The 24,934-nt window shown below is 27.3% G+C and overlaps 5 protein-coding genes across 6 annotated transcripts; 3 read left to right on the top strand and 2 right to left on the bottom strand.

Annotated features, from left to right (window-relative positions):
• Positions 1-5,215: 5,215 nt before the first annotated feature.
• Positions 5,216-6,364, top strand: VNE69_08106 (putative SP-containing membrane protein; the record flags this gene model as incomplete). Its single annotated transcript, XM_065474423.1, has 1 exon — positions 5,216-6,364. The coding sequence occupies one exon, from the start codon at positions 5,216-5,218 to the stop codon at positions 6,362-6,364; it is 1,149 nt and encodes a 382-aa protein (XP_065330495.1).
• Positions 6,365-13,013: 6,649 nt separating this feature from the next.
• Positions 13,014-16,334, top strand: VNE69_08105 (uncharacterized protein; the record flags this gene model as incomplete). 2 transcript variants are annotated; one of them, XM_065474422.1, is made up of 1 exon in its annotated part: positions 13,014-16,334. In XM_065474422.1, the coding sequence occupies one exon, from the start codon at positions 13,014-13,016 to the stop codon at positions 16,332-16,334; it is 3,321 nt and encodes a 1,106-aa protein (XP_065330493.1). The 2 variants fall into 2 exon arrangements, with proteins under 2 accessions (XP_065330493.1, XP_065330494.1); XM_065474421.1 differs by having other exon boundaries at positions 14,028-16,334.
• A 345-nt stretch (positions 16,335-16,679) lies between these two features.
• VNE69_08104 (uncharacterized protein) lies at positions 16,680-17,936 on the bottom strand (the record flags this gene model as incomplete). The annotated part of the gene is made up of 1 exon (XM_065474420.1): positions 16,680-17,936. The coding sequence occupies one exon, from the start codon at positions 17,934-17,936 to the stop codon at positions 16,680-16,682; it is 1,257 nt and encodes a 418-aa protein (XP_065330492.1).
• A 1,320-nt stretch (positions 17,937-19,256) lies between these two features.
• On the top strand, positions 19,257-19,634 carry VNE69_08103 (uncharacterized protein; the record flags this gene model as incomplete). Its single annotated transcript, XM_065474419.1, has 1 exon — positions 19,257-19,634. The coding sequence occupies one exon, from the start codon at positions 19,257-19,259 to the stop codon at positions 19,632-19,634; it is 378 nt and encodes a 125-aa protein (XP_065330491.1).
• A 4,018-nt stretch (positions 19,635-23,652) lies between these two features.
• On the bottom strand, positions 23,653-24,147 carry VNE69_08102 (uncharacterized protein; the record flags this gene model as incomplete). Its single annotated transcript, XM_065474418.1, has 1 exon — positions 23,653-24,147. One exon carries the CDS (start codon positions 24,145-24,147, stop codon positions 23,653-23,655), a length of 495 nt encoding a protein of 164 aa, XP_065330490.1.
• Between the last annotated feature and the right edge of the window lie 787 nt (positions 24,148-24,934).

The following is a 24,934-nucleotide window of genomic DNA, read 5'->3' as shown; positions in this document are numbered from 1 at the left end:
ATACGTCTTTGATAGATGCATGTATGATGTGATTCTAGGCAGCGATTTCTTGTTTAACAACAATTGCATTTTAGATTATAAAAATAAGGTAGTTATTGTGAACGAGAAGATTGTCAAAATCATTGGGTATGAAGAGGTAGCGGAAAAAACATTGGACGAAATAATGATTGAAAGACTATGCGTAGTGGAAGATGAAAAAATTGAAAATGAAGATCATAATAAAGTAAATAATTATACAGCCAAAACGAAAGATAGTAATGTGAAATTGGGTAGGAATAAACATAAGAAAGAAAGAAATACAGTATTTGGAAAACAAAATTGGGTTAAAAAGAATAAAAATAAGAAAGTAGTAACAGAATGTAAAACTGGTAAAATTATTAAAGATAAAACAAAAGATCAGGTTAACCCTGTAGTAAAATATCGAGATAAGATTTCAAAAATAAGATTTTATGATCCTTATAAAAGTAAGGTAATTTTTAATGCATCAGATCGGCCAAGAAAGAAAAAGACCAAGATAAAAATGTGTAAGCAGAAAAATAAGGTCGAAGTTCTAGTCTATGCGAGGAACATCTCGACAAACAAACTTAATAAAAAATTTATAGGTCCATACAAAGTATGCGAAAAAGGGAAAAATGGATTATGGTATAAGGTATATGGACTAGCAGGATGGTTTCATAGAAAACAACTAAAACTTTGAGAGGGGGCAGGATGTTGTAGACTGTATTTCTACAACATGTCAATTTTCTCATTTTTAGTAAAAATGAATTTTCTAGAAAATTATTTGTTATAAATAATTTTCATAAAAAGAAGGGTACGAAAAGATGAACGAGAGACGAACACAAGGAGTGTTTGAGGATAGCCACAAGAGAGCTATTAGAGAGTCCAAAGGGACATTTAAAAATAAAAGTAAATATATTAATTCTATTTTAGAGTGGTACTTTATCACCGGGAGGACTTCCCCGGGATACCACACAGAGGTAGCTCCTCTGGGCTACGTCAATTAGAAAAACAAAATTTCGGGCTAAAGAGAACTTTAGGTCCTAATTTTTGAACTAGGATTTTTTATTTTTTTTGCCCCTTTTTAAAAAAATAGAGGAAAGAATTCGAACCAGAGAAGAATTAGAAATCTGCTCTAAATAATTTTTTAGACTAGAACAAAACAAAAGTGTACAATATATAATTTGTAATTAATAATCGTCACCGTTAGGAGCGGACGCAGTGAAAAATGCTTACTTAAAAAGGGTAAAAAATATCCATCCGAAGCGGACGCAGGAGAAAATGCTTACTTAAGAAGGGTAAAAAAATATCCGTCCGAAGCGGACGCAGGGGAAAATGCTTACTTAAGAAGGGTAAAAATATCCGTCCGGAGCGGACGCAGGAGAAAATGCTTTCTTGAAAAGAGTAAAAAAAATATTACAAAAAAAATCGTTGTTATTTATTTGTAATTTTGTGGTTCAACTAGTTTATACGTACCGTTGCGAGAATGGGATTTATAATTATGTTTTATATAATGTTCTTCTTTTTTTTGTGTATTAAATAAAAACTAATAATGAGAAATATGATTTTTTGAGCATAAAATAGGAGATAGAGTCCTATAAGACCTTATTTTGACAGCAACATCAATACCAGAAGCCATTCTCTTTATGAACATTTAGATGCAGAAGTCTATGTTGTAACAGACATAATACAATTTTATAAAGTATAATTATGCAGAGAAGATGATAATGGAAATATTATAGAAGAAATGGCTAAAGTTAGCTTTAGCTAACAAAAATGCATATAGGGTTTTTTTTCTTTTTTTTGCCCCTTTTTTTAAAAAATGGAGGAGAGAAAACGATGAGGAAGGAACAAAAACAAAAATCAGAACAATAAATTTAAAATGCATCAAAAACAGAATTAGATGCATTTCTTCGAAGTATACCTAATAAATAAAATTTGGCACTATTTGCAGACCTATTTCGGTTAGGTATAGAATTTTTGAGTGATCTCAATTACCTTCTATGGTATTGGTATGAACCCCAGTATTAGGATCTCGAAAGTGTAATGAGTGGTTGACCATGTGATGTTGCTCGAAATCATTACCCAAGGAACGGTAAGCCTTCCACATATCGCTGTATATAGTACTTTCCGTGCTCACATATTTAAATAAAAGGTCAGTAAGTGCTTTTTTATCTCTTTTTTTAATATACGTAATTATTATAGTTCGTTTTAAAAAACGCTCTATCATTCCAAAACACCAAAACCCTTTCACTAGTTTACTTCTATTATACTTATTTTTCCAATTTTAGTTTCATCTATTTCTAATATAATATTTTCCCCGCCCATCTTGTCCAAAGATGATAAATATTTATCATAAATGTCTATTTGCTTTAGCTTTTTTAAATTAAACGATTTTGAAGGTTTTGAACAACATAAAATTTGGCTAATATACTAACGAGGATATCCTAGAAGCCACAAATTAAGTATCTGCAAAATTGTGATATGATCGAGTCTAAAGTTCAAAGAATGTGCCTTTCCACATTGAAATGTCTTCTTACAGTTCTTCCAAGTACATTTTAAGATAGTGACCTGTTTACTAAGCAACCTCATTCTACCGTTACACACTTTGGATAACTGTTTCTTTTTTTGTCAAATAAAATATTATAGACTGTTTCCATTTCTGCTCTAGTCATAATTGTCTCCTCCATTTTTTAAAAAAAGGGGCAAAAAAAAGAAAAAAAACCCTATATGCATTTTTGTTAGCTAAAGCTAACTTTAGCCTTCCCTCCCATTATTATAAAAATAAAACAAAAATATACCCCTCAAAAAATCGAGAAAAAATTTGGGCAGTCATTAAAATCGAACATTTATTTATTCTTATTTTCTGGTTCGCCCCTCATTGAGAGATTTTTTTTTGATTTTTTACCCCTTGCGTCCGCTCCGGACTGTGACAATAATTACACGTTTTCAAGAGGTCTATGTTCTTATAAGCAGTACTAAGAAAATGAAATTTTTACTGAGTTATCGCTTAAATAATGTTTGTTAAAGTAGTTTAATTATTGGGTTACAAAGCTTTATGTCTATTCTCTTCTTCAATCGAATAATATATTTTACTAAACGGTAGAAAAAGCTAAACTAGCGCTAACTATAATCATAAAAAAATATAAAGCGGAACAATTACGTAGTATATGATGTTTATAAATATAAAAATCGATATTTTGCTGTACTAATAAAAATTTAATATATTTAATAATTTTTTTTTACTCAACATTTTCTTTCCTCCATTTTTTTAAAAAGGGGTAAAAAAAAATAAAAAACCCTAATTCAAAAATTAGGACCTAAAGTATTTAGCCAATTTCGTTATAGAATGAATAATACATATTATTGTGATTCCCAGAGTAACATTCCCGGTGAGTAATAACAATCTATAATGTTTTCAAATAAAAAATCTATTTAAGTTCTCATTGGCTACTTTAGGTCGTGTTATTTCTGTTTTACTTATTTTCTCCTTTTACAAAAAAAAATCCTAGAAAATTGACATGTTGTAAAATACAGTCTGTAACAGTACATAGTGGGATTCCTTTAAAATCATAAAGGAGTTTATAAGTGTTGAAGAATAAAAAGGGTGTCTATGTGAATTGACATCACAAGTACCTATATTGGAAAGAACAGTTTTTATGACTACTGAACATAATGCTAAAGTTCTTATTCAGTTTTAATAATATAATTTGATTAAATAAATTTTCGTTTTAAATACAAAAAAATAAGATATTAATAAATAAAAAAATTAGCCGATATTTAAAATTGCATAAATTTTGGGATTTTTTATGTATAATGATATCTTGATTTTTCATGTATTTTTTAATTAACGGAAATTAAATACTGACTTTTTTTTATAAAGGAGATGTTTAATGGTTTTTAATTTTGTGTTTTGTATTTACTATTTGATCATTGTTTTTATATAATACAATTATTAAGTTTAAAGCATTTTACAAACGAAGCAGAATATTATGATACTAGTCCACTTTCATATAAAGAACAATTTTTTTTATTTTAAGCCATATTTTTTGTTTGACGAAGAAGAAAAAACGAGTAGGAGCAACCCCCATATATAGAAGAGTCAATTAAAAGTGCATAATAACTAAAAAAACAATTATTTTTTCTTTTATTTTTAATTTATTTACTTTTTAAATAAAATGAGCAGGACACAACTTCTTTATAATTTTTTTTGAATAATACAGATAATGTTTGTCAATCTCCATATAATAATTTTATATATAAACTACAATGTATATATGAAATTGAGTGAAAAATAAAAATTATATAAAGTAAATGATTTTACTACTATGAGATAGAATGGTGACCTTATTTTAAAATTGTGTTGTAGATAAAATAGTGTTTATAAGAGCACAAACATTTATTTTTTCGTCTTAATTCGTATTCACCAACAATGCATTACTAAAAAGGATAAAATTATGTATATGCTACAAAAATAGTAATTTTTCAGCCTCAAAACTGTTTTCACTGTATAAAAAAATCAAGATATGTACAATAATAAAAAAATGTGATATTATCACAATAACAAAAAAAATTAATCATATTGTCGCAGTAAAAAAAACTAAATATATCTTTACAAATTTAAACATCCAAGAAACACATATTTTCCAAATTTTAAGTTTATATAAATACGTTAATTTGTTTTTATATTTATATTCTCAAACTAAATCTTAATGAGACTGTTTTTTCATTATAAAAATTTTCATTTCTTCTACCTGTTCTAGACACTTCGACTTTCGAAAATAGTGTTGAAAAATAAAAATTTTAAATAAATATTGGAAAGAGTACTAAAGTATAAAATTTGAAAAGATTAAATCTCTCATTCTTTATATGTAATTTGTAAACAAACCATTAATATAATTTTACGACAATAAATCAGAATTAGTACTTAATTTCTTGATAAAAAAAGCCATGTATAAACTGAGACTTTTGGATCAATTTTGTTGTGTTTATATCTAAAAACAAATATATGAATTTGATTTTTTATTGGCTTCATGTGATAAACTCTCCTTATCAATTTTTGACACATGTCAATTCGAACAATTTGACATAGACACGTATCTAAAAATAAGTGCTAAATTTTTATTAAAAAAGTTTAGTTCTAATTATTAATGTCTTTTTTTTTTTGCAATTTTCAATTGGTTAATTTTTTATTTAAAAAAAAAATTAGTATGTCCCCATGATTTTTTTAGTATTTAATTTGTTAACAATATTTTGTTCTGATTATATTTTGATTGTTAGAAACAACGACAATAATACAGATGTCTATGTATCATTAAATAATTTAGATAAAGTTATATCTTCATCAATATTGATTAGTGAATTAAATGATACAGACTGCACTGGTAATCAAATTAAGAACTACTATAAACGATTAACAACCGAAACAAAAAATGCTCCAGTTTATTTTAAACCTATTACAAAAGAAAACAGCGATGAAATTATAAAATCATTAGAATCATGTCAATTGAATGATGACGAAGAATTGGAAATGGCAAAGATATTTTGCACTAATAGATATATATTAAAAGCGTCATTTTTGCGAGACGAAAAAAAGACATATTATATTGATGCATTGTTTGTTAAGCGCGATCAAGTTAGATTTGTTTTTACCACAAGCAAAAAAAATGTTCTCGATAATGATAAAAGGTTACAAATCTTAACATGGATGAATGGGGAAATTTATCACATGAAGGATCCCATTAAAGACATTCCTTCATTATATCAAAAGGGACTATTTACCCCCGAGAATTTTATTGCCAGAGAAGATAATATAACGTTAAATTTTAAGCCGACGAAAAGTGATTCAGATAATCAAATAAAAAAACCTACATTAGAAGATACACCTGAAGCAAAAACAAAAAAACATGAAGAAAAACAATTTTCCCTGAATCTAGAAACAGGTGTTGCGAACGAACTAAAAAACAAAACAGCAGAAACAAAACAACCTTCTTTGAATCCAGAAACAGGTGTTGCGAACGAGTCGAAAAGCAAAGAAACAGAAAGAAAACGTCCTTCTCTTAATCCAGAATCAGGTGCTACAAATGAAACCAAACCGATACATTCGACAGAAAATAGAGATGATAATACCCATGACCCTTTTCAAAAAAAGGTAACTGATGATAGTCTTTATCTAAAAAAAACGCCGACCCAAAGAAGAAACTCAGACGATTCTAACGGATCCGATCCAGACAAAGCTGATCCTAAATCAAATCCCACCTCAAGTAAACCTGAAACCCCAGAAGACAAATTTGGGCTAATTAACATATTGGTGCTAGTTTTGATAGTAGTTTTCATTTTTTTCATCTTATATCAACTATTCAAATAATAAACAGATTTGATTTTTATAGAATAATATTTTTTAAAATATCTTAAAAAAATCAACTATATTTATTAAAACAAAAATTTTACCTGTAAAATTTAGAATTTTCTTTAAAAATAGCAATGGTCTTTTAAATCATCAATGTAAAAATAGGGATTTATATATGTGGTATTATGACCACATAACATCTCTATTTCTTATAGGATGAATTTTACAATTTTAATTATTTTCCCTCCTTCTTATTTTTAAAATATTTTATTTTAAACCCCACACAAAAAGGAAATGGAATCCAAGGAGAAAAACTAAATAAAAATAATTACAATAAACAATATAAAAGCCTGCCAGGGACAGACGGGCAAACATTTAGTTCTTTAGAATATTACTTTATAACAAGCCGCATCCCTGTGCAGCACGCCAATATAAAAGCTTAAAATGTGTCAAATAATCATATCTAGTATCTATGGATGTCTAATTTTTAAATACGCAAATTGTTAGAAACTCGTGCCTCTAATTTTGTATGTGAGATGTCCCGGATGGTTGGTTACCCGAGGCGAACTGGTTCCCCAAAAAAAAATTTTTGTAAAATCATACCGAAAAGAAGCTATCTAAAATGCTCTAAGGGGTTGTTTAAAATGTTTATCACAAAGAACTTATTAAAAACGCTCAATTTTTTATCTTTTTAATTTTTACTATAATTTATCTCCTAAATAGTGTACTAGAATCAAAAACAAAGTTTATTTTCCAACATATTTTATGTTAGCATGGTATTTTTATAAATATCTATCTTAAATTATTTGAATAACTTCTTAACCCTTAATAACCTAGAGTTTCAATTTTTATACCAATTTTAAACCGAATGTTCACATTACTATTCGTTTTCTTTAATTACATTGAAAAATATTAAACAACAGTAAAATACGTACAGCCAACCTATAAAAAAAAACGAATAGTAATGTACAAATTCGGTTTAAAAGATTGGTATAAAAATTGAAACTCTAGGTTATTAAGGGTTAATACCTGAAGTATCAAAATTGAGACCTGTTTTTTGCGCTAAATAAATATGTAAAATAAATATTGTGATTTTTTTAGCTATTTTCCCCTTCATCTAGACCACCAAGCAAACACAGTGATATTAAAAAAAAACACTTCCGTAAATCAGGCTATTAAGGGTTAAAAGTCGTTTGTTATAAATTTAAATTCTTGTATTTTACTAGTAAAACTATATTAATTTACTTACAGCATATTTACACGTACTAATTATGTTATCAGTGATTTTTTAGGACAGTTTATATTTGTTAAAAAGTTAAAAATAATAATTTACACAGTAAATTGATAAATATTAAGGTTTAGTCAGAACAATATTAACCAAGATTATTAATCTAATATGTTTTTGCAAAAATGGTTGTGCTATATAAAGCCAAAACAAACTACATAAGAACAATATCGATTAGATTCAATTTGATATATTAATCTATCATCTTTGTTTAATTTCGACTAAATTAACGCTAGAATACTATAAAAAAGTATAAAAAAAGAATTGAATTTAAATTGTAAAATAAAAAAAAAAAAGTGATAAATTAGTTTATGTATGCCTACCTGGTTATATTTATAACAAAATTTTTTTACACAATTTTTAAAAAATATTAAACTTCAATTAAACATTCTTAGACAAATTTCTTATGGTTAAGAACTTCCGAGCTTAATTTTAACCTTTTTGTAAAGAATTAGTGGTTAAATTGCGATGTTGCCCCCCCCCCCCATCCAAAAAAAAATAAAAAAAAGGGGGAAAATAAAAAAAGGGGAAAAAATAAAAAAAAGACAAAACTAAAAAAGGAATAAAATTATACCTAAAATGAACATAAAGAATTTTAGAAAATTAATATATAAAAAAGAGGAATTATTTTTATTTCTTCTTGAACAAAATATATTAAAGGTACCAATGTGCAATAAGTGCATGATACTCATGACCAAAATTAGAAATAATTTGGACAAATATCGTTGTTACTTACGACGAAATGGGAGAAAATGCTCAAACAAAGGTAACATTTACAAAGAAGGCATTTTTAAAAGTTCTATATTAGATATCGAAGATCTTTTAATTTTGCTGTGTGAATGGGTTAAAGGTGTAAGCAATGTTTCGGCTACTATCGAATTGGATATAGATAGTAGTACCGTATCTCGCTGGTTTACGCGTTTTAATAACGCTGTATTCTTATCCTATTTCAACTACCTTCGAAACAAAACCATAGGAGGTTTAAATTGCGTAGATGAAATAGACGAGACATTGCTTGTTAAAAGTAAAAACCATAACGGTAGAATCCTTCAATACCAAGTTTGGGCCGTTGGTGGAGTTGTACGAGGAGACAGCAATTCTTTTTTTTCGAAATTATTGAAAATCGATCAAGAACTACTCTTGTCGATTTAATTAAACGAAAAATCGCACCTGGATCTACAATTATTACTGATTGTTGGCGGGGTTATGAAGGGTTTTCGGAACTATGTATGGATTATAACCATATACATTTAACTGTAAATCATAGCTAAAATTTTGTAAATCCAACAACAGACGCCCACACCCAAACAATTGAGGGAATGTGGTCTGTAATTAAAAGGGAAATGCACAAAGAAGGAACAAGTTATGGTTCTTTAATGAATCTCGTTCGAAAACTTTATATAGCTCGTTTTATGTTAATTTATAGAGAATCACTACTTGAAAGAATGTTATGCCTTTTTGAAGTTCAAAATATATGGGTTTTAAATACGATTTAGCCCCTGAATTTGATTTTGAGATAATTGAATAAATTTTATTTTTTCCCCTTTTTTTATTTTTTTAGGGGTGGGGGGGGATAACATCGCAATTTAACCGAATTAGTATCAAAGTCTATTTTTAAAATAATCCTTTCACCATAAAAAATCATTACAGAATTATGAAAACATTTTTTGCCCATACTTAACAGATATTTTATGTCTATCATAGATCAAATTTCATGCGTAAACAATAGATTTAAATATTCAAAATTAATTTCTTTATCCTCGTACTGCTTTTACATATAATACTCCTTTCTTCCATAAAATAATTCAAATGGATATTTTAATCGTTGAGAATGTAATGCGATGTTGTATTGATAAACTACTGCGTCTTTAATAATCCTAGTTTTTATTATTTGTACCAAATTCTGCGTAGCAATGTTTTTACAACTTTCAAGTAAAAGAATTGATTTAATCTCTCAGCTTGACTTTAAGGTTGACTATGTCTGTCATGGACTAGTAAATTTTTATTCTCTCTCAGAATTAGAGTAAAATGAATTTTATCTACTTTTCCATTGATACACCAAAATACTAAGAAAAACATGTCGATTGAAATTATATTCAAATGTAATAAAACTTCCGAAACCGTTTTAGATTTCATAACACTAGTTAATGCATACTTTAAATATGCGTGCAAAACTGTAAGTAACACACTATGTCCTTCGTTCTGGTCGTCATAGACCCTCGTGTCTATTAGGTCGATGATAACCTACTCTAGGGGATTTAATATAATATACAATTGTAGATATACTTTTTTAGAGGTTGTGCCTGGAAACAAACATTGCTCCCTTTGCAGACCTCTCCCACAACGATTCCCGGGATAAAAGTAAATTGCTGAAACAACTCATATAGACGATTAAATCCATAGTGATATTGACCATGTAGAATTTGTATTTCTATTTTCATGGACTACACCATGCTCCCTACTGCAAACCTTTTGTGAAGCAAATAAAATCCCACAGAAAAGTATATTATTTACAAAATAAACTTCTCGGCAGCTTTTTAAGCCGAAATCTTGATTGATTTTGGACGTCACTAATCAAATCATCTCCTTGCCGTATTTTAACAAAAAAATCATACTCTTCTTGAGTTTTAATTAATTTAATTAAAGCGAAAAAGAAATTTAAACGCGAAAAATACTTGATATTAGTATTTTAATAGTTTTATTTATAAGCTGTTTAGCTCAATGGTTTCTCTTTGGGGGGTTGCGGCGAACATTTGTTTGAGTCGCATATGTGTAAAAATTAAGTGCAAAAAAAATCCTGTAAAATAGTTACTGATTAAAGATGTTGTAACTCTTGTTACCAATCATAGCTCTCTATCAGATATCAAACAGTTCCATTATAAGCTGGTCCAATCCGACATGATTATCACAATCATTGTTTCAAACATAAATATAAAAAGGAAAGCTTTTCAATAAACATGCAATTTCGGACAGACTCATGTACTCTTTCCAACAAGAGATATTGGTAAAAAATTATGGAAATATAAATTTCAGAATTAAAATAAAAAATGTTTTAAAAAATAGTAAAAATTCCGGTAGCCAGTCCGGCTCGGGCGACAATGGGCTCGCAACGACAAATGAGACCTTCCTAAGAAAAAAACATTTATGACTAATAAAGTTTAAATAAAGCTGCTTTTAAAATTTGATAATATTTAAAACGTTTCCATATATTCATCTAAAAAAAAATTAGTTGCACCCTAATTTCTTTTTAAATCAGAATATAAAAATCAAAATTTATTGTTTTATAACAAATTTTTTATATAAATTACCGGATATACCAAAACCGCATGATATAGGGCTTAAGTGCATTCCCTGCATTATTGTTGTTTGTTTACTGTCATCGCTTGTCATGTAAATTACAAAAGTATTTAAGGATGTTCCCCCCCCCCACAAAAAAATATAATATCAAATAAACAATCTTTATATAAAAGCAGATCTTCTTCCGCCACCTTTTTTCGTTGGATACTAAATGTTTTTCTTTCGATATTATTTCATACCTATGACATAAAATTGACAAAAAACACGCTTCCATTATATAATTTAGTGTTATAGTTATCAATACCTCGAAATGACTTAAGCAAAGTTTCCGACCATATCACGCTGTTTTATTGTTCAATTGAAAAAATAAACATATTAAGTAATAGATTGATGATAAAATTTATGTATAGTCTAAAAAATTTTATATCAACAACGTGTCTCTTTTGATTTACTTATACACGATTAAAATAATTCTCTGCTTTTTTGAGTGAAAATAAACATCATTGATTATTTTTTTTTCAAAGTGAACTTAATTTTCTCTTCATCAGTTAAAGACTGCATATCAAATTAAATGAAGTTTATTTTGTTCAAAATATAGACCAATCTTCATACAATGTTTATGATTGCACGAATCTTTTTCATATTTCATGATAAATTGAAACGAATAATTAGTTCCAGTCTAGATAATTTAATTATAAGTCTAGCGTGTTTGTCCTTATTATTTTCATTTATCCTAAATTTTCAAAGACTAATATAATAATAAAAGATGATTTCTTCGCGATCAAGTATTCCTTATATTTATGCCTTTGGAAGGAATAAAAAGGAAATGCCAAAAATTAGTTTTTCTTATATTTTTATACACCAAAAGTATTATTTGTGCACGAGTGTTAAATTGAAAGGGTATCATAAAAGAAAACATAATTTAAATGGTAAATTATTGGTTTCGCTCTTTATCATTTTAAAATACGGAAACTATTTTAAAATTGTAATTGTTATGTCCTTTTTATTGATAAATTTGTCTAAACGTGTTCAAAATCAATATTAATATTCAAAATTTTTCTTAGTCATTTCTGTTGTTGCAAAAGAATTGTCACTTAGTTCTAACCCAAAGTTGCAGAGGACATTTATTTTAGTTCTTCATTCTTTTCTTTATGGTGGTCATATATACTAAAGTATACTCTCAATTTCGTTAATACTAGACAAATTATTGGTAGAATTTAAAAGACAATGATAATATTAAAAGTATTGAAATAGACGTCTTTTGCTATAATTCAATTTGTTCATATTAAATCGTAGTTGAAAATGTATTGAAACTGACTTTATAGCATTTCTTATTGAGCTTTGTTGTAAGGCTGAAATCAAATTCTAATATGCTATATTTCTTCTATCTTTCAAAATAATTTCTTTTATCCTTTTGTTTTTCGATGGCTCTTGTGATTTTTGAGACAATACATGAGTTTTTATGTTTATATGTAGTCATTTAGATAAATTTTTCATTGATATTATATAAACGTAAAATTTATTAGAAAGAACCAAAACACGATATTTTTTTAATAGAAAATTTTTAAGATGATGATTTCATCAGTGTTATGTTGTTTGTATATTTTAAAGAATACTTAAGTTATCTTTTGTTTTATTTATAAATAGAATAAAAATGCTCTTTTTCATTTTGAATATTAAATTTGACAAGTTCTAAAAATCAAAAATGAAATAACAAAAAGTAAAAATAAATAAGATAAATTTACACATAAATAGTTAAGAGACATGCTTATAATTAAATCATAGGCGTTTTAATAGTTCGTAATAACTTTACAGTCGAAAATTGGTAGTTTTATGTAAAACTATTGTTATTTGTATAATTCTGCGAAGCACTATAAATTCGCCTGCCGTCAAAAAAATCAATATATTTTGGAATTAAATGAGTTTGAATGACTCGATTTACACAAAAGAAAATTTTAAACTTTTTATATGGCTTTAATAGTTTTGTTTTCAGAGAAAATCACAAAAATAAATTTTTTAATATAAAAACGTTAAATGTCAAAAATTTTAAAACCACGTATTAAAACATAAATTAATTTACCCCATATGCTTTTAAAAAAATTCTTAAAGAGTCTATTTTATTTTAAATTTCATCAGTGCGCAATGAGCAATATTTATAATACGATTGATATCCACAATGGAACACATAGAATTGAAATTCCAAATATTGGCGGATTATATTTAGAAAACCAAAGTAGTTATAATCCATTAAAATATCAAGAATATGATCTCGACCCTTCATACAATCCGAGAAAATATGATTTGGAAAGATTGAAATATTTGAATAGAAAAACTAAATCTAAAAATAATAGGAAAAAAACAAATAAAGATGAAGAAGGTGCTAATATAAATTACAAAAATAAACACAAACTTAAATTAGTGTTAATCGACTTCTTTAGAAAAGTACTCGAAAGAAAAAAGGCATATAATATTATGCATGATATTTATCCTGAAAAAAAATTGCGTAATTTACATCAAGCTGAAATAGAATCTATTTTTTTTAATTCTATAAAAAGATATGCATGTAAAGACAGTGACATATTAATCCCATTCGCTAAACGTCTGTGTTATGAGGAACTAAAATATTTTGTGGTAGATAATTTTGACCTAATTATCAAATTATCAGATATTAAATTTCTCAAAAAATTGTTTACTCCTTTAGAATTAAATCTTTTATGGAATAGTATTAATGATTGTACTATTATAAAAAATTCCAAACATAATAAAGGGAAAAAAATAAAAAAGGAAGAAGATTTTATGGATTTCGATGACATAATGTATAAATTTGATGAAAACATTGATAGATTTATTAAAAAATTCTATTTTAGTAATAAAAAAATGCGAACGATGCCTGACATGAAAAAATTGATGCTGGATACAGCTTCGGGGTTATTTTTAATAAAAAATAGATGCTCGAAAAATGATAAAAACTACGAATTTAGTGATAATACAAATATTTTAGATGATATTCTTCGTTCTTTAGCCTATAATGATTTAGAAACAGATGATATAGATGAACAAAATTCAAATGATCCGGGAAATGATTTAGAAGACAAATATATGGCAATCGAAGATTCAAACGAACGTCTAGATGCGGAAAATGACCACAACTCAAACCAACAAAATAACGAAGAATATGAATCGGACGATAAACCACTTGAACATTATGATGACGCAAATAAAAATATTCCGGATACTTTTAAAAAAATAGATGAAGAAGAAGTACATGAGGGAATCCAAGAAAATAATATCAATACGGCGTCAGAAACATTTGCAGATAGAATAAAAAAAGGATCGGGAAATAATAAAGAAGTTTCCTCGGAAGTTCAAAAAAATCAACAAGATAGTAATAAAAAACAGATAGATAAAATCGAAGATGTAACATCTAAAGAGTTGTCAGTCGAAAATGAAACCACAAAAAAAGATAATTTGACTAGTAAAATTACTAAACAAGAAGATAAATCTACTGTCACAATACAAGACGATATTATTTTCGATACTGGGTTAAATGAAGAAATTACACAAAACGACAATATTACTACTAATGCAAGTAAGTATAATAAGACTACAGAAGATTTGACCAAAATTACTGACATCAATTTTAATTATGATGACATAAGCAAAAATAAAGACGAAAATAAAAATAATAAAACTAATTTAAAAGTTGATTCGACTCCAACAACAACACATAATTATGACAAGAGTAGTGCAAACAAAGAGATTCTTGAGACTAATATTAGTAAAACTTTACCTTTTGAAAATACAGCAGAAAAAAAGACAAAAAGAAAAAAAAGAATAAATGATAGTAGTGAGGAAGATAGTGTTGAATATGATAATAAGGGCCCAAGGAAACACAAAAACAATCAAGAGACTAAATCATCTGGGCCAGGTTTATTGAGTAGGTTAGGTAAAAAAGCTATAGAGGTAGCTGGTGATGTCATAGATTATGTAGAAGATGCCGCCATTGAAGTGGGAGGCGAAGCAGCAAAATTGGCAGCCAAAAAAGCAATAGGCAAAGTAGTTAAACCCGTCAAAAAAGGAACCAAAATTGGTTCAGAAATAGCAGCCGAAGTGGGTTTTGAAATTGGTTCTGAAATAATTACAAAGATAAAAGATGAAGTAAATGAAAAAATTACATCAAATGGTAAGAATGCTTCCCCAAACAATAAGAAAAAATCACAAAATGAAAATAACTCTAAGACTGATAAAAAGCCTAATAAAGATGATAAAGACAAACCAACGACATCTACAGTAGAAGAACAACAGAAAGAAAACTCGAATAATTCGTCAACGACGAGCGTACCACAAGAAAAAAAATCATCTTCGGAATCAGAAAGACAAAATAAGTCAACGAAATCTACAACGGAACGGCAAAATAATGATGAAAATAAAGAGGTAACAACACCAACAAACGAATTAAAGCCTTCCACAAAATCAGAAAGTGAAGATAAGATAACAAAATCAAAAGAAGAAACAAAAAAATCAGAAGAAAATTCCAATTCGACAACAAAAACAAAAGAAGAAAAGAAGACGATTAAATCTAGTACAGTTGAACAAAAAACCGACGAAGAAAACAAATCAACAACAAAGCCAGTGGAACGAACTAATGGAGATAAAAGTTCAATACAAGACGGGTCGAAGTCTACTAAACCATATGATGAAGAAGAATATAAGTTTTCTACAGAATCCGTAGAAAGAAGAAAAAATGATAAAAGTTCTTCAACTGAGAGCAATGGCAAAACAACGGAATTTCCGAAAAAAGAAGAAAGTAAGTCGACCACAAACCATCCTGAAAATAAAAAGTCAACTGAGGACGGACGCAAAACAACAGAATCTCCGAAAAAAGAAGAAAGTAAGTCGACCACAAAACCTACTGAAAATAAAAAGTCAACTGAGGACGGACGCAAAACAACAGAATCTCCGAAAAAAGAAGAAAGTAAGTCGACCACAAACCCTCCTGAAAATAAAAAGTCAACTGAGGACGGACGCAAAACAACAGAATCTCCAAAAAAAGAAAAAAGCAAGTCGACCACAAAACCTCCTGAAAATAAAAAATCAAAAGAAGAAAAAAAGCCGACAAAATCTAATGAAAAAGAAAATAAAAATAAAAGATCCAATATACTAGATAATTTAAAAGAGGTTGGGAAAGCATTATGGGATTTTTTTAAACCAAGTTGGGCATTATTATTTGCAGTGCTAAATATATTAATTCTTATCATTTTCGGACTGGCGAGTAAATTCAATGCAAAATGTAGGAATTTTTTTTGGGATAAAAAGAAAAATGATAAATATATCGTTATAAGTAGTGAGGATGAATATGATGATGAAGATGACGAGGAATCTTTGTTCGACATTAAAATAGTTTAGTTTTTATTTAAAAAAAAAAATTATTTTTTTAATCCTAAATAAAGTAGTGTAAAATTATTTTTATAAAAATTTTAAAAGAATTTGTCGTTTTTCTTTTAAACGCCATAAATTATGTTTCTTGGCGTAATATTTCATATATGATTTGTTGAATTATGTATTTAAATGTTAGATCTCTGTTTTTTGGTCAATTATTATATAGATTATAATTAAATTATAGAATAATCCACCAAAATTTTGTAGGTAAAAAACATAAGGTTGCCTTGTTTCACTAGATTTCTAACTTATGGCGTATTTTATATTTATTTTTTTGTTCTTCTTTCTTTTTTTCATTACCATATGTGTTAACTACTTCATACTTGTTCGTCTTATTCTTCTTTTTTTATCATCGCTGTTCTCCATTTTCTTTTTCTCAATTTTATCATTCTTTTTTTCGTCTTTATTAGTTTTTTTACTACTACTAATAATGTTCTTTATTTTCTTTTTACCAATTTTATTCATTTTATTATTATTTTTATCAATTTTCTGGCTTTTTTCGCTGCTTTCATTTTTAGATTTCTTACATTTTTCACTACTTTTGTTGTTCTCTAATTTATTCTGTTTTTCGTCTTCTTCTTCATTTTTAAATATACATTTCCTTACTTTTTTAGTGTACACTGTACCTATTCCTCCGTACATTTCATCACTATACTCTTTTTGATTATATCTGTACTGTTTTCTTCCTGGTCGTACATATTTATTATTATTAGTAAGGTTATCTTTATGTATTATTTCCTTAAAAGTTATTTCCACAGGCTCTATCTCTTTGAATTTTATATAGTTTTTCTCTTCTTTTATAATTTTTTTCCTTTTAAAAAATTTTAGTAAAAATTCTCTATCATCTTGTCCTTGTTTCAATAAATACAACTCATTTACTAAAATGTCTCTTAATACTTTGTCTTTTTTCTCATAACATTTTTCTTTACATTTATTTAGTAGACACCCCGTTCTACTAATATAAGTATATAGAAATAATATATTCAAGTCTAAATTATATAATAAAAAATCTTTACATTTATTTAGTATCTTATTATATTCATCTGTATTACATTTATAATCGTATACAACTTTATTATCAATGTCCATGAAAAAATTTTTATCATATTTTTTATATATTGTAAAACTTAGTAATGTAAAAGATTTATCACCTTTAAAAATTTTATCAAATATTTCTGTACATTTATTATTGAAATATATGATTTCTTGATCATCTGTCTCGATGATTTTTCGTTTTATGATTTCGAAAAACTTGATTTTATCAAGATTTTTATTATGAAATCTTCTATATACTTTCATATTCATTTCTAGAAGTTTCTGGTCATCAAAAAGTATACAAGTAAGCAGAATTTGCTCCATGGCGACTAGATTGTGTTTTGTAGCATTTATAAATTTTTGTAATAATCTTATTGATTTTTTATAAAGTGTTTTTGTACGGTATAAGAATATTGAATAGTGAATATTACAATGTTCTAATTGGTCCATAAGTTGTTTATCTTTTAAATCTATTTCTGAGACTGTAGGAAGTCCTTTAGAGATGAAGTCTTTTTCTAAGAAGAAGTTAAGCATTAAAAGGGGCGACGAGACGATTTTTTAATAAAAAAATAGACCAATAGTAAATTTTACTGGTAGTAAATGACAAGTTAAAATTTAGACAAGGAATTATTACCAGAAATCTTTAAAATAATAATTTATAAAGCATTTAACGTTTGAAATTACTTTTTATAAATTTAAATTCAGAATTGGTTTGATTTTGAGTTTGATTTTCCTTTTTATTTTAAATTAAGCATACAATACTATATTAATTTATTTATAAAATTGAATGATTTTTTAAAAATTCATCTTTTTCAAAGACTAAATTTCTTCACCCTAAAAATATAGTTCAATAATCATTGATGTAAATGATCAATTAGTTAATTACAAAGATGTGGCAGTAGAAATCATAATAAATTCAAAGTCCAAAAAAATGTCTACATATCTTGACTTTAAAATTACAACCAGAATCTCTGAAAAAAAAAGATCTGGCATATGTGCTTAGCTTTATTATGTGCATTGTTTTCTTTTACACACCAGGACATAATACATAAATAATTTCTTTTTACATTTTATTAGACTTAGATCTTGTGCTTTGACTTTTACAATAACACTAATCATTTTCTTGTATAGTTTCACTTTATTGGTTTATTGAGCATATAGAAATCCCTGTAATATTATCTTTGTAATAATAAGCCTATTAAGGACTTATTGAGTATCTTGCATTTTAAAAATAGTTTTTTGCCTATTCAACCGAAAAAGCACCCAAATTGAGCAGCTTCTTCTTTGGGCTAATTTTTTAAAATATTTTTATCCCTTGTTAAGCAAGTATTCTACCAGCTGTAAAAGAAATAAGAACATTAGAATATTTTCTTCTCAAATTACAATATAATGTTAAATGCTTTCTAACGATAGAATGAAGACAAACAGATCTTCTGCTAGACCATTTATATAACTTCTTTTGTGCGAAGATCTAAGCTTTCTAAGATATATGACATTTAGAATAAATTCCTGCAGCTTAAAGAATAAATACATATATTGATTTAGTAAAAGAGACATTGCATATGAGCAAGACTTTAAGTCTAATACTAAGAATTTCCTGATAGTCGCATTTATTTATATTTTACTTGTAATAATCTTTCTTATATCCTGTTATTTTTCAATACGAAACTTATCACTTCCAAAGCAAAAAATTTTAAGTTAATAAATTTATCTTAAAAGCCCTCACACTAATGTTAAATTCTTTTGTCAATGTAGTCCTTCTGAACATATGTCAATATTTTTGGTTTCTAGTAATTTATAAATTTCCTATAAATAGGTTTTATTTTTTGAAATTTTTATTTCTGCATAAATTTCATGACTAAAAAAGATCTGCTAAAATTAATAGAAAAGGAACTAAACAATAAAACACAAAAACAAGTCAAAATGGTACAAACTCAATTTGAAAAATCTTATATGGATATAAAACAATACATTGACAATAAACTGAAAAATGATAATGATATTCTTAAAGAAGATATAAAATCAATCAAAGATATAGACATAACTTCCTTACTAGAAACATTAAAAAACCAAATGAATTTCATACTGGAAAAATGTAATAAAATCAACGAACAAGTAAAAAATGTACACAAAAAAATTAATAAAATTAAAGATATAAAAAAAGAAATAAGACAAGTGGTATTAAAGAAATTAGAAGAAGATACAGAAAATATAAAAAAAGAATTTAAATAAAAAATATTAAATTAAAAATAGACTTTAATTTATGTACTAAAACACATTTAATTTAACATATATAAAAATTTTGCTTTTAAAATGTTGAAAATTAAATAAAAATCCGTAATGTTATATTTAATAATATCTAGTAAACCTATTCAATGGGCTTAAATCATATTGATTATTCTTTATCATCAGAAAATTTACGATTTGCTATTAAATATATGACTGTTCTTTGTATAAATATTTGTGCACCACGTTATCATGATAAAAGGCTTATCATACGAACAAAAAAAATGTATTCTACAATATTATTATTAATGAAGATTAATTTAGTATGCTATCGATAAAAACACTGTACTTTTCAATCAAAAGATTAGATTTGTTCTGTTGTCATCTGATACATCACTTTCTCTATACTAGAGATCAACAAGTAACTAAACCTCTTATAAAAAACATCAACCATTTTAAGTAGATAGACAAGTTAAATTATATTTGAGATAAATAATAATTGTTTATCTTATCATGAAATTTTAGCGAGTTTTATAGACATAATAAACGCACAATATAGAACAATTAAAGATAAAATATTAAAATTGATGTCAATTGTCTGATAATTAGAAAGGTTTATCAAATTTGAGGCGACATAAGATCAAAAAAAGTTATAGACTTAATATTCTAGCATATTACTTCTAAATAAACTTACGTTGTTATAAAATATAAAATTAATAAAACCACATTAAAATTTATTATCTATGATTATGAAGCTGATATAAAGTTACATTCCAATTAATTATTCATCCTATCATATGTTGCTCTACATTATTGCGAATTTATTTTTCATGGCAAAATATATATCGGACTTTTAATATAATTATACAATACAAAGCTCAACATCAAAAAAAAATATATAGAACAAAAATCAAATGCAATAATTCATTAGACTTAGTTGAATAGATTTCCAAATTTAATAAAATGTATATTTTAATAGAACTCAATCAACATAAATTATGAGAACATAGAACAGAAAATTAAAATACTTAGTTTTATTGTTTATTTTTTAGAAATCCATGGTAGGTTATTAAATCTCGCTTTACCTCAATTATAAAGACGAAAGAATGTGATTTTAGGAATTTTTATCAGTTTTTAGAAACAAAATGAATATTAGAACATATAGTCGCACTTATCGATCTAACTTTGAACAGAATAGAGGATACACGAGAGAAAATATTTATCACTGCACAAGAAATTAGATGCCTCAATTTAACATAATTCTGATAGATGAATTTATTAAATCTTACTTTGTTGGTATAGGCACTTTTGTATGGTTTCATTCATTTCTTTATTTTCAGTCTTATCTTTCTGATTATTGAAAAAAGCAATAAATAATGATCTTCCTTCCTAACTATAGATATTTGCTTGATAATATTTCCTGTAATTGATACTGGAAAGTTGTACTCATATCCTTTTCTGAAGAAGCATAAGCGAAGGTCCATGCTAAGAGTGAAAGAGCTAATTTAAGAACTGTGGACGTTGTTTTTGTTAAAATTATCTTTATTATATTTGGATCATGTGCATAATAAAACATATTATGTCGTATTATATACGTTAAAAATATTATTTATTTTTTACCCCCAAAATGAGAAATAGAACTTCAAGATTAGAACAAATATTAAGAATTAGATTTTTTTTTTCTTGCAAGTAAGAGGTAGGGAGAAACCTTACATGGGGACCAGAGGGATTTGGGTGGGATCCTAATCTAACTGGTACTGTGAGATTCTTACTCAATAAAACTCCCTACATACAACTTGCCGGTGCAGCAAGCTCCGCCGTATCCATTGAACCTTGGCTCCAGGAGAACACTTTCCATTTATACCTCAAATCGCTTCCAGAATGAACTCAAAGCGTATATATTTAACGGGCATGGCTATCTATACCCCGAGGAAAAATATCATCGTACTGACTCAAAGGTCCCTACAATCATCTGCATTGCACACACGGCTCCTTACACAACCACATCACCAGCCAACGTTTTTTTTAATGGGCTCCGTTGACTACCAGTCTCCCATTAGTTTCGGCCACCGTGTTACAGAATCTTGTAGGATAGGGTCCACGAGACCTTCTATTGCCCTACTTCGTCTAGTCTCTTAGTTAGCTCTAGGATCCCAACCTAGAGTGCACCAGCCATGGGCTCCACCTAGGCCGTACCCATTAGATACTTAAATGTATCATTAAGTTGCCACAAGGATAATACTGTTTTTTGGCCTTGAGGTGCGTTATTACACTAGATGCTAATCTCCTTGTGGCTGGACACACACAAGTTTTATTGAATCAACTTAATGATTATCGTGGACATTTTTATCATCTGAGTTGTTCAACTGCAACCAAGCAAGTAGAATAATTTTGGTGCCCCTGGGAATCGAACCCAGCCGTTGCTCAATGGAAGCATCGCCTTCTACCACTGGTCTAAGGGCACATTCAAAATTTTATATTTCTGTTCTTGTAATTATTATATGTATTATATTAATCAAATTTAAACCTCAGAAAATATACTGCTGTCCGATTAATTTCATTAAATAATATATACATATGTTTTTTCTTTTTTATAAAAATTAATAAAATTATAATTTAGTTATAAGATTATATCCCCCAGAGCCGAACTTGGAATAGGGCTTTAATGCATAGAACATAAAAGTGAAAGAATGCTACTACAATTTGCTAAAGAATTTGAAAGTACAAAAAAATCTGTTCTTAAACGCAAAGCGATGTTCAACTTTTAAAAACTGGCCATACATATCTATAAATCATACAAGGAGATATAAAAGAGAAATATAAACTTAAGGAAAAAGTCACATTAAAACATTAATATAGGCTCAAAACGAAACTCTTAATAGCGATATAAAAACAAAAATTTAATCATTCAAAACTATTTAATCACGAGACGATCCACTCATTGATATAAAGCATGCTGCTATGTGGCTTACAAAAGGAAATTTAAGCCCAAGAGAGAAGGGAATTTTATGGGCATTACAGGATCGAAACATATTCTTAGAGAAACAGAAAAAATGCCCACACTGTCATGAAAATGCAAAGATAGTAGATCATATGGGCATCCAATGTGATCGTATGCTTTCACATGATTACATGAGACGCACAACGAGGCACTGCGATGCATACACCTGAAGTTATGTAAGACGATGTATTAACCCATCCAAAAAAATTAAAAATCAATTATTCCATTATGTGCAGCTAATGAGTATGTTAAGATAAGAGTTGACACTGGGACACATTCAAGTATCAAAACAAAGTTTAACAAGCCTGATATACTAATTGTAAAAAAAGTTGAGAAAAGAAGTGATCGTTATTGAATCCAGAATCACAAGCTTTAACAACCTTCATGCGGTAGAGACAGAAAAGAAGCATAATACGACTTGCTTGCAAATCATGTGGCTTCTCTCTATAAATATAAGCCGAAAATTACTCCTCAGTGATGACTTAGGTTGGAAATGTATCTAATTTTACCGCTCGCATATCAAATACTCACGATTAAAACTCAGAACGGAAGCATATATACAGACAAAAGTTCTTAAAATGACTTTAGAAAGTCTAACTATGTCAATCAGACATGGGCTTGATACTGAACAGGAAGATGTGTTCAAAAACCCAATATGGATTTGAGGAATTCCAGGAACTATCAGAAGAAATTGAAGTATAGCTTGTAAAAAGTAATTAGTAAGTAAGATTTTTCTTTACACACCAATAAAGTATTTATATTGTTTGACTTATAAAAAAAAGAGCTCTATTTTTTATGATATAAAGATAAACTTTAAATATTCTAATTTGTATTATATACACACATAAGAAATCTTATCCTTGAAATAATATTGAGGAATTTATGATTTTATATAATAAACAAAAATTGAAATGAACCCTTTTAACATTGAACTAAACATACAAATAAAAACGTAGATAAAATATAATGTATTAAATATATGATTATAAAAAGCAAATAAAGAAATTTTAAAAAGTTATTGCTTTATTCTCTGATTTCTTTGTGAACTTTTAACACTTTCTCAAACCCATGTTTGGACACTTTATAGACCCATTCAAATGTTTTAGAACGCATTTTTATATGTTTATAAAACCATGATAATGTATTAGTGAACAATAACGAGATTTTTGATCGAAATTTGGAAAATAAAGATGAAATACTCGACCACATATTTCTTGTTGCAGAAAAAATCTTATCTTTTAGCCTCAAAATATTCTCAAAGACGACTTTTTGGAATCTAATGAAGTGTTCAGACAATTGCTTTGTAAATTTGTCCTTTGGCTTTGGTGACTTCCAATCTAATGGGAAATTAACTAAAAGCACATACATTTGATCACCCGATTTCACCACACTTATTTCTTCTTCTTTGTGCTCTTGTGTTACTTCTAAAATAGTTATCCCAATACCTATGTCTGTAGGAATATAGGCAAGCTTCCGAATGCTGACTGTTTTTTTTAAATAGAGGAATGCAAATAACATGTTTATTTACATAAAATTTTATATTTATATTTATTTCTGAAACAAATTGTGTACAAAAACAGAAGTAAATTTATAAAAAATTCTTAATAATGATCATATTAGTGATTTATCAAATTTAATTTTTCATTTTTCTAATAATTATGATTCAAGTGTTTCAGATGTGTTTAGGTGTAAACACAAAAAAATAAACTGATGAAATGTGGTTAACAATTGAATTTATGTACTTTTTAAAAAAATTTTTTACATTTTTTTTTTATTTTAAGCCGTCAAAATGATTTGATATGCTTGATATCAAAGTCCATATCAGTCGAATAAGTTTTAATCTTTCTTTTAATGTGTAGAATGTATTTTGGACAATGTGTTGGTGAATCAACAAACAAAAAAAATACTCATTTTCAATGAAATTGATTCTAACATTACATTTCAGGAACTTGTATACAATCAATCACATATCAACCTTTCATAATTATCAATGTAACTGAATAAATTTTTATTGTTTTTTGTTCATCATTCTGCTTCGAATAAATAATAGAATTCTACAGACAAACAAAATTAAACATTTTGTTTGAATAAATTGAAAGCTTAATGCTTGATATTACAAACCTTTTTTCAATATATTTGCATCAGAAGCTATTTAAGACTTTTATAATATCCTAAAATGATTCTATTTATAAAACACTATTAAGTTTATAAAAATATATATATATATATATATATATATATAAATATTTGAAAGAACAGTGCTTTGCATTTAAAATTATAAATATTCTAACGAAAATAAATTTCT

This window comes from Vairimorpha necatrix, chromosome 8 (assembly GCF_036630325.1).
Source record: "Vairimorpha necatrix chromosome 8, complete sequence".
NCBI classification, from domain to species: Eukaryota; Fungi; Microsporidia; family Nosematidae; genus Vairimorpha; species Vairimorpha necatrix.
This window is presented reverse-complemented; position numbering and strand designations above follow the sequence as displayed.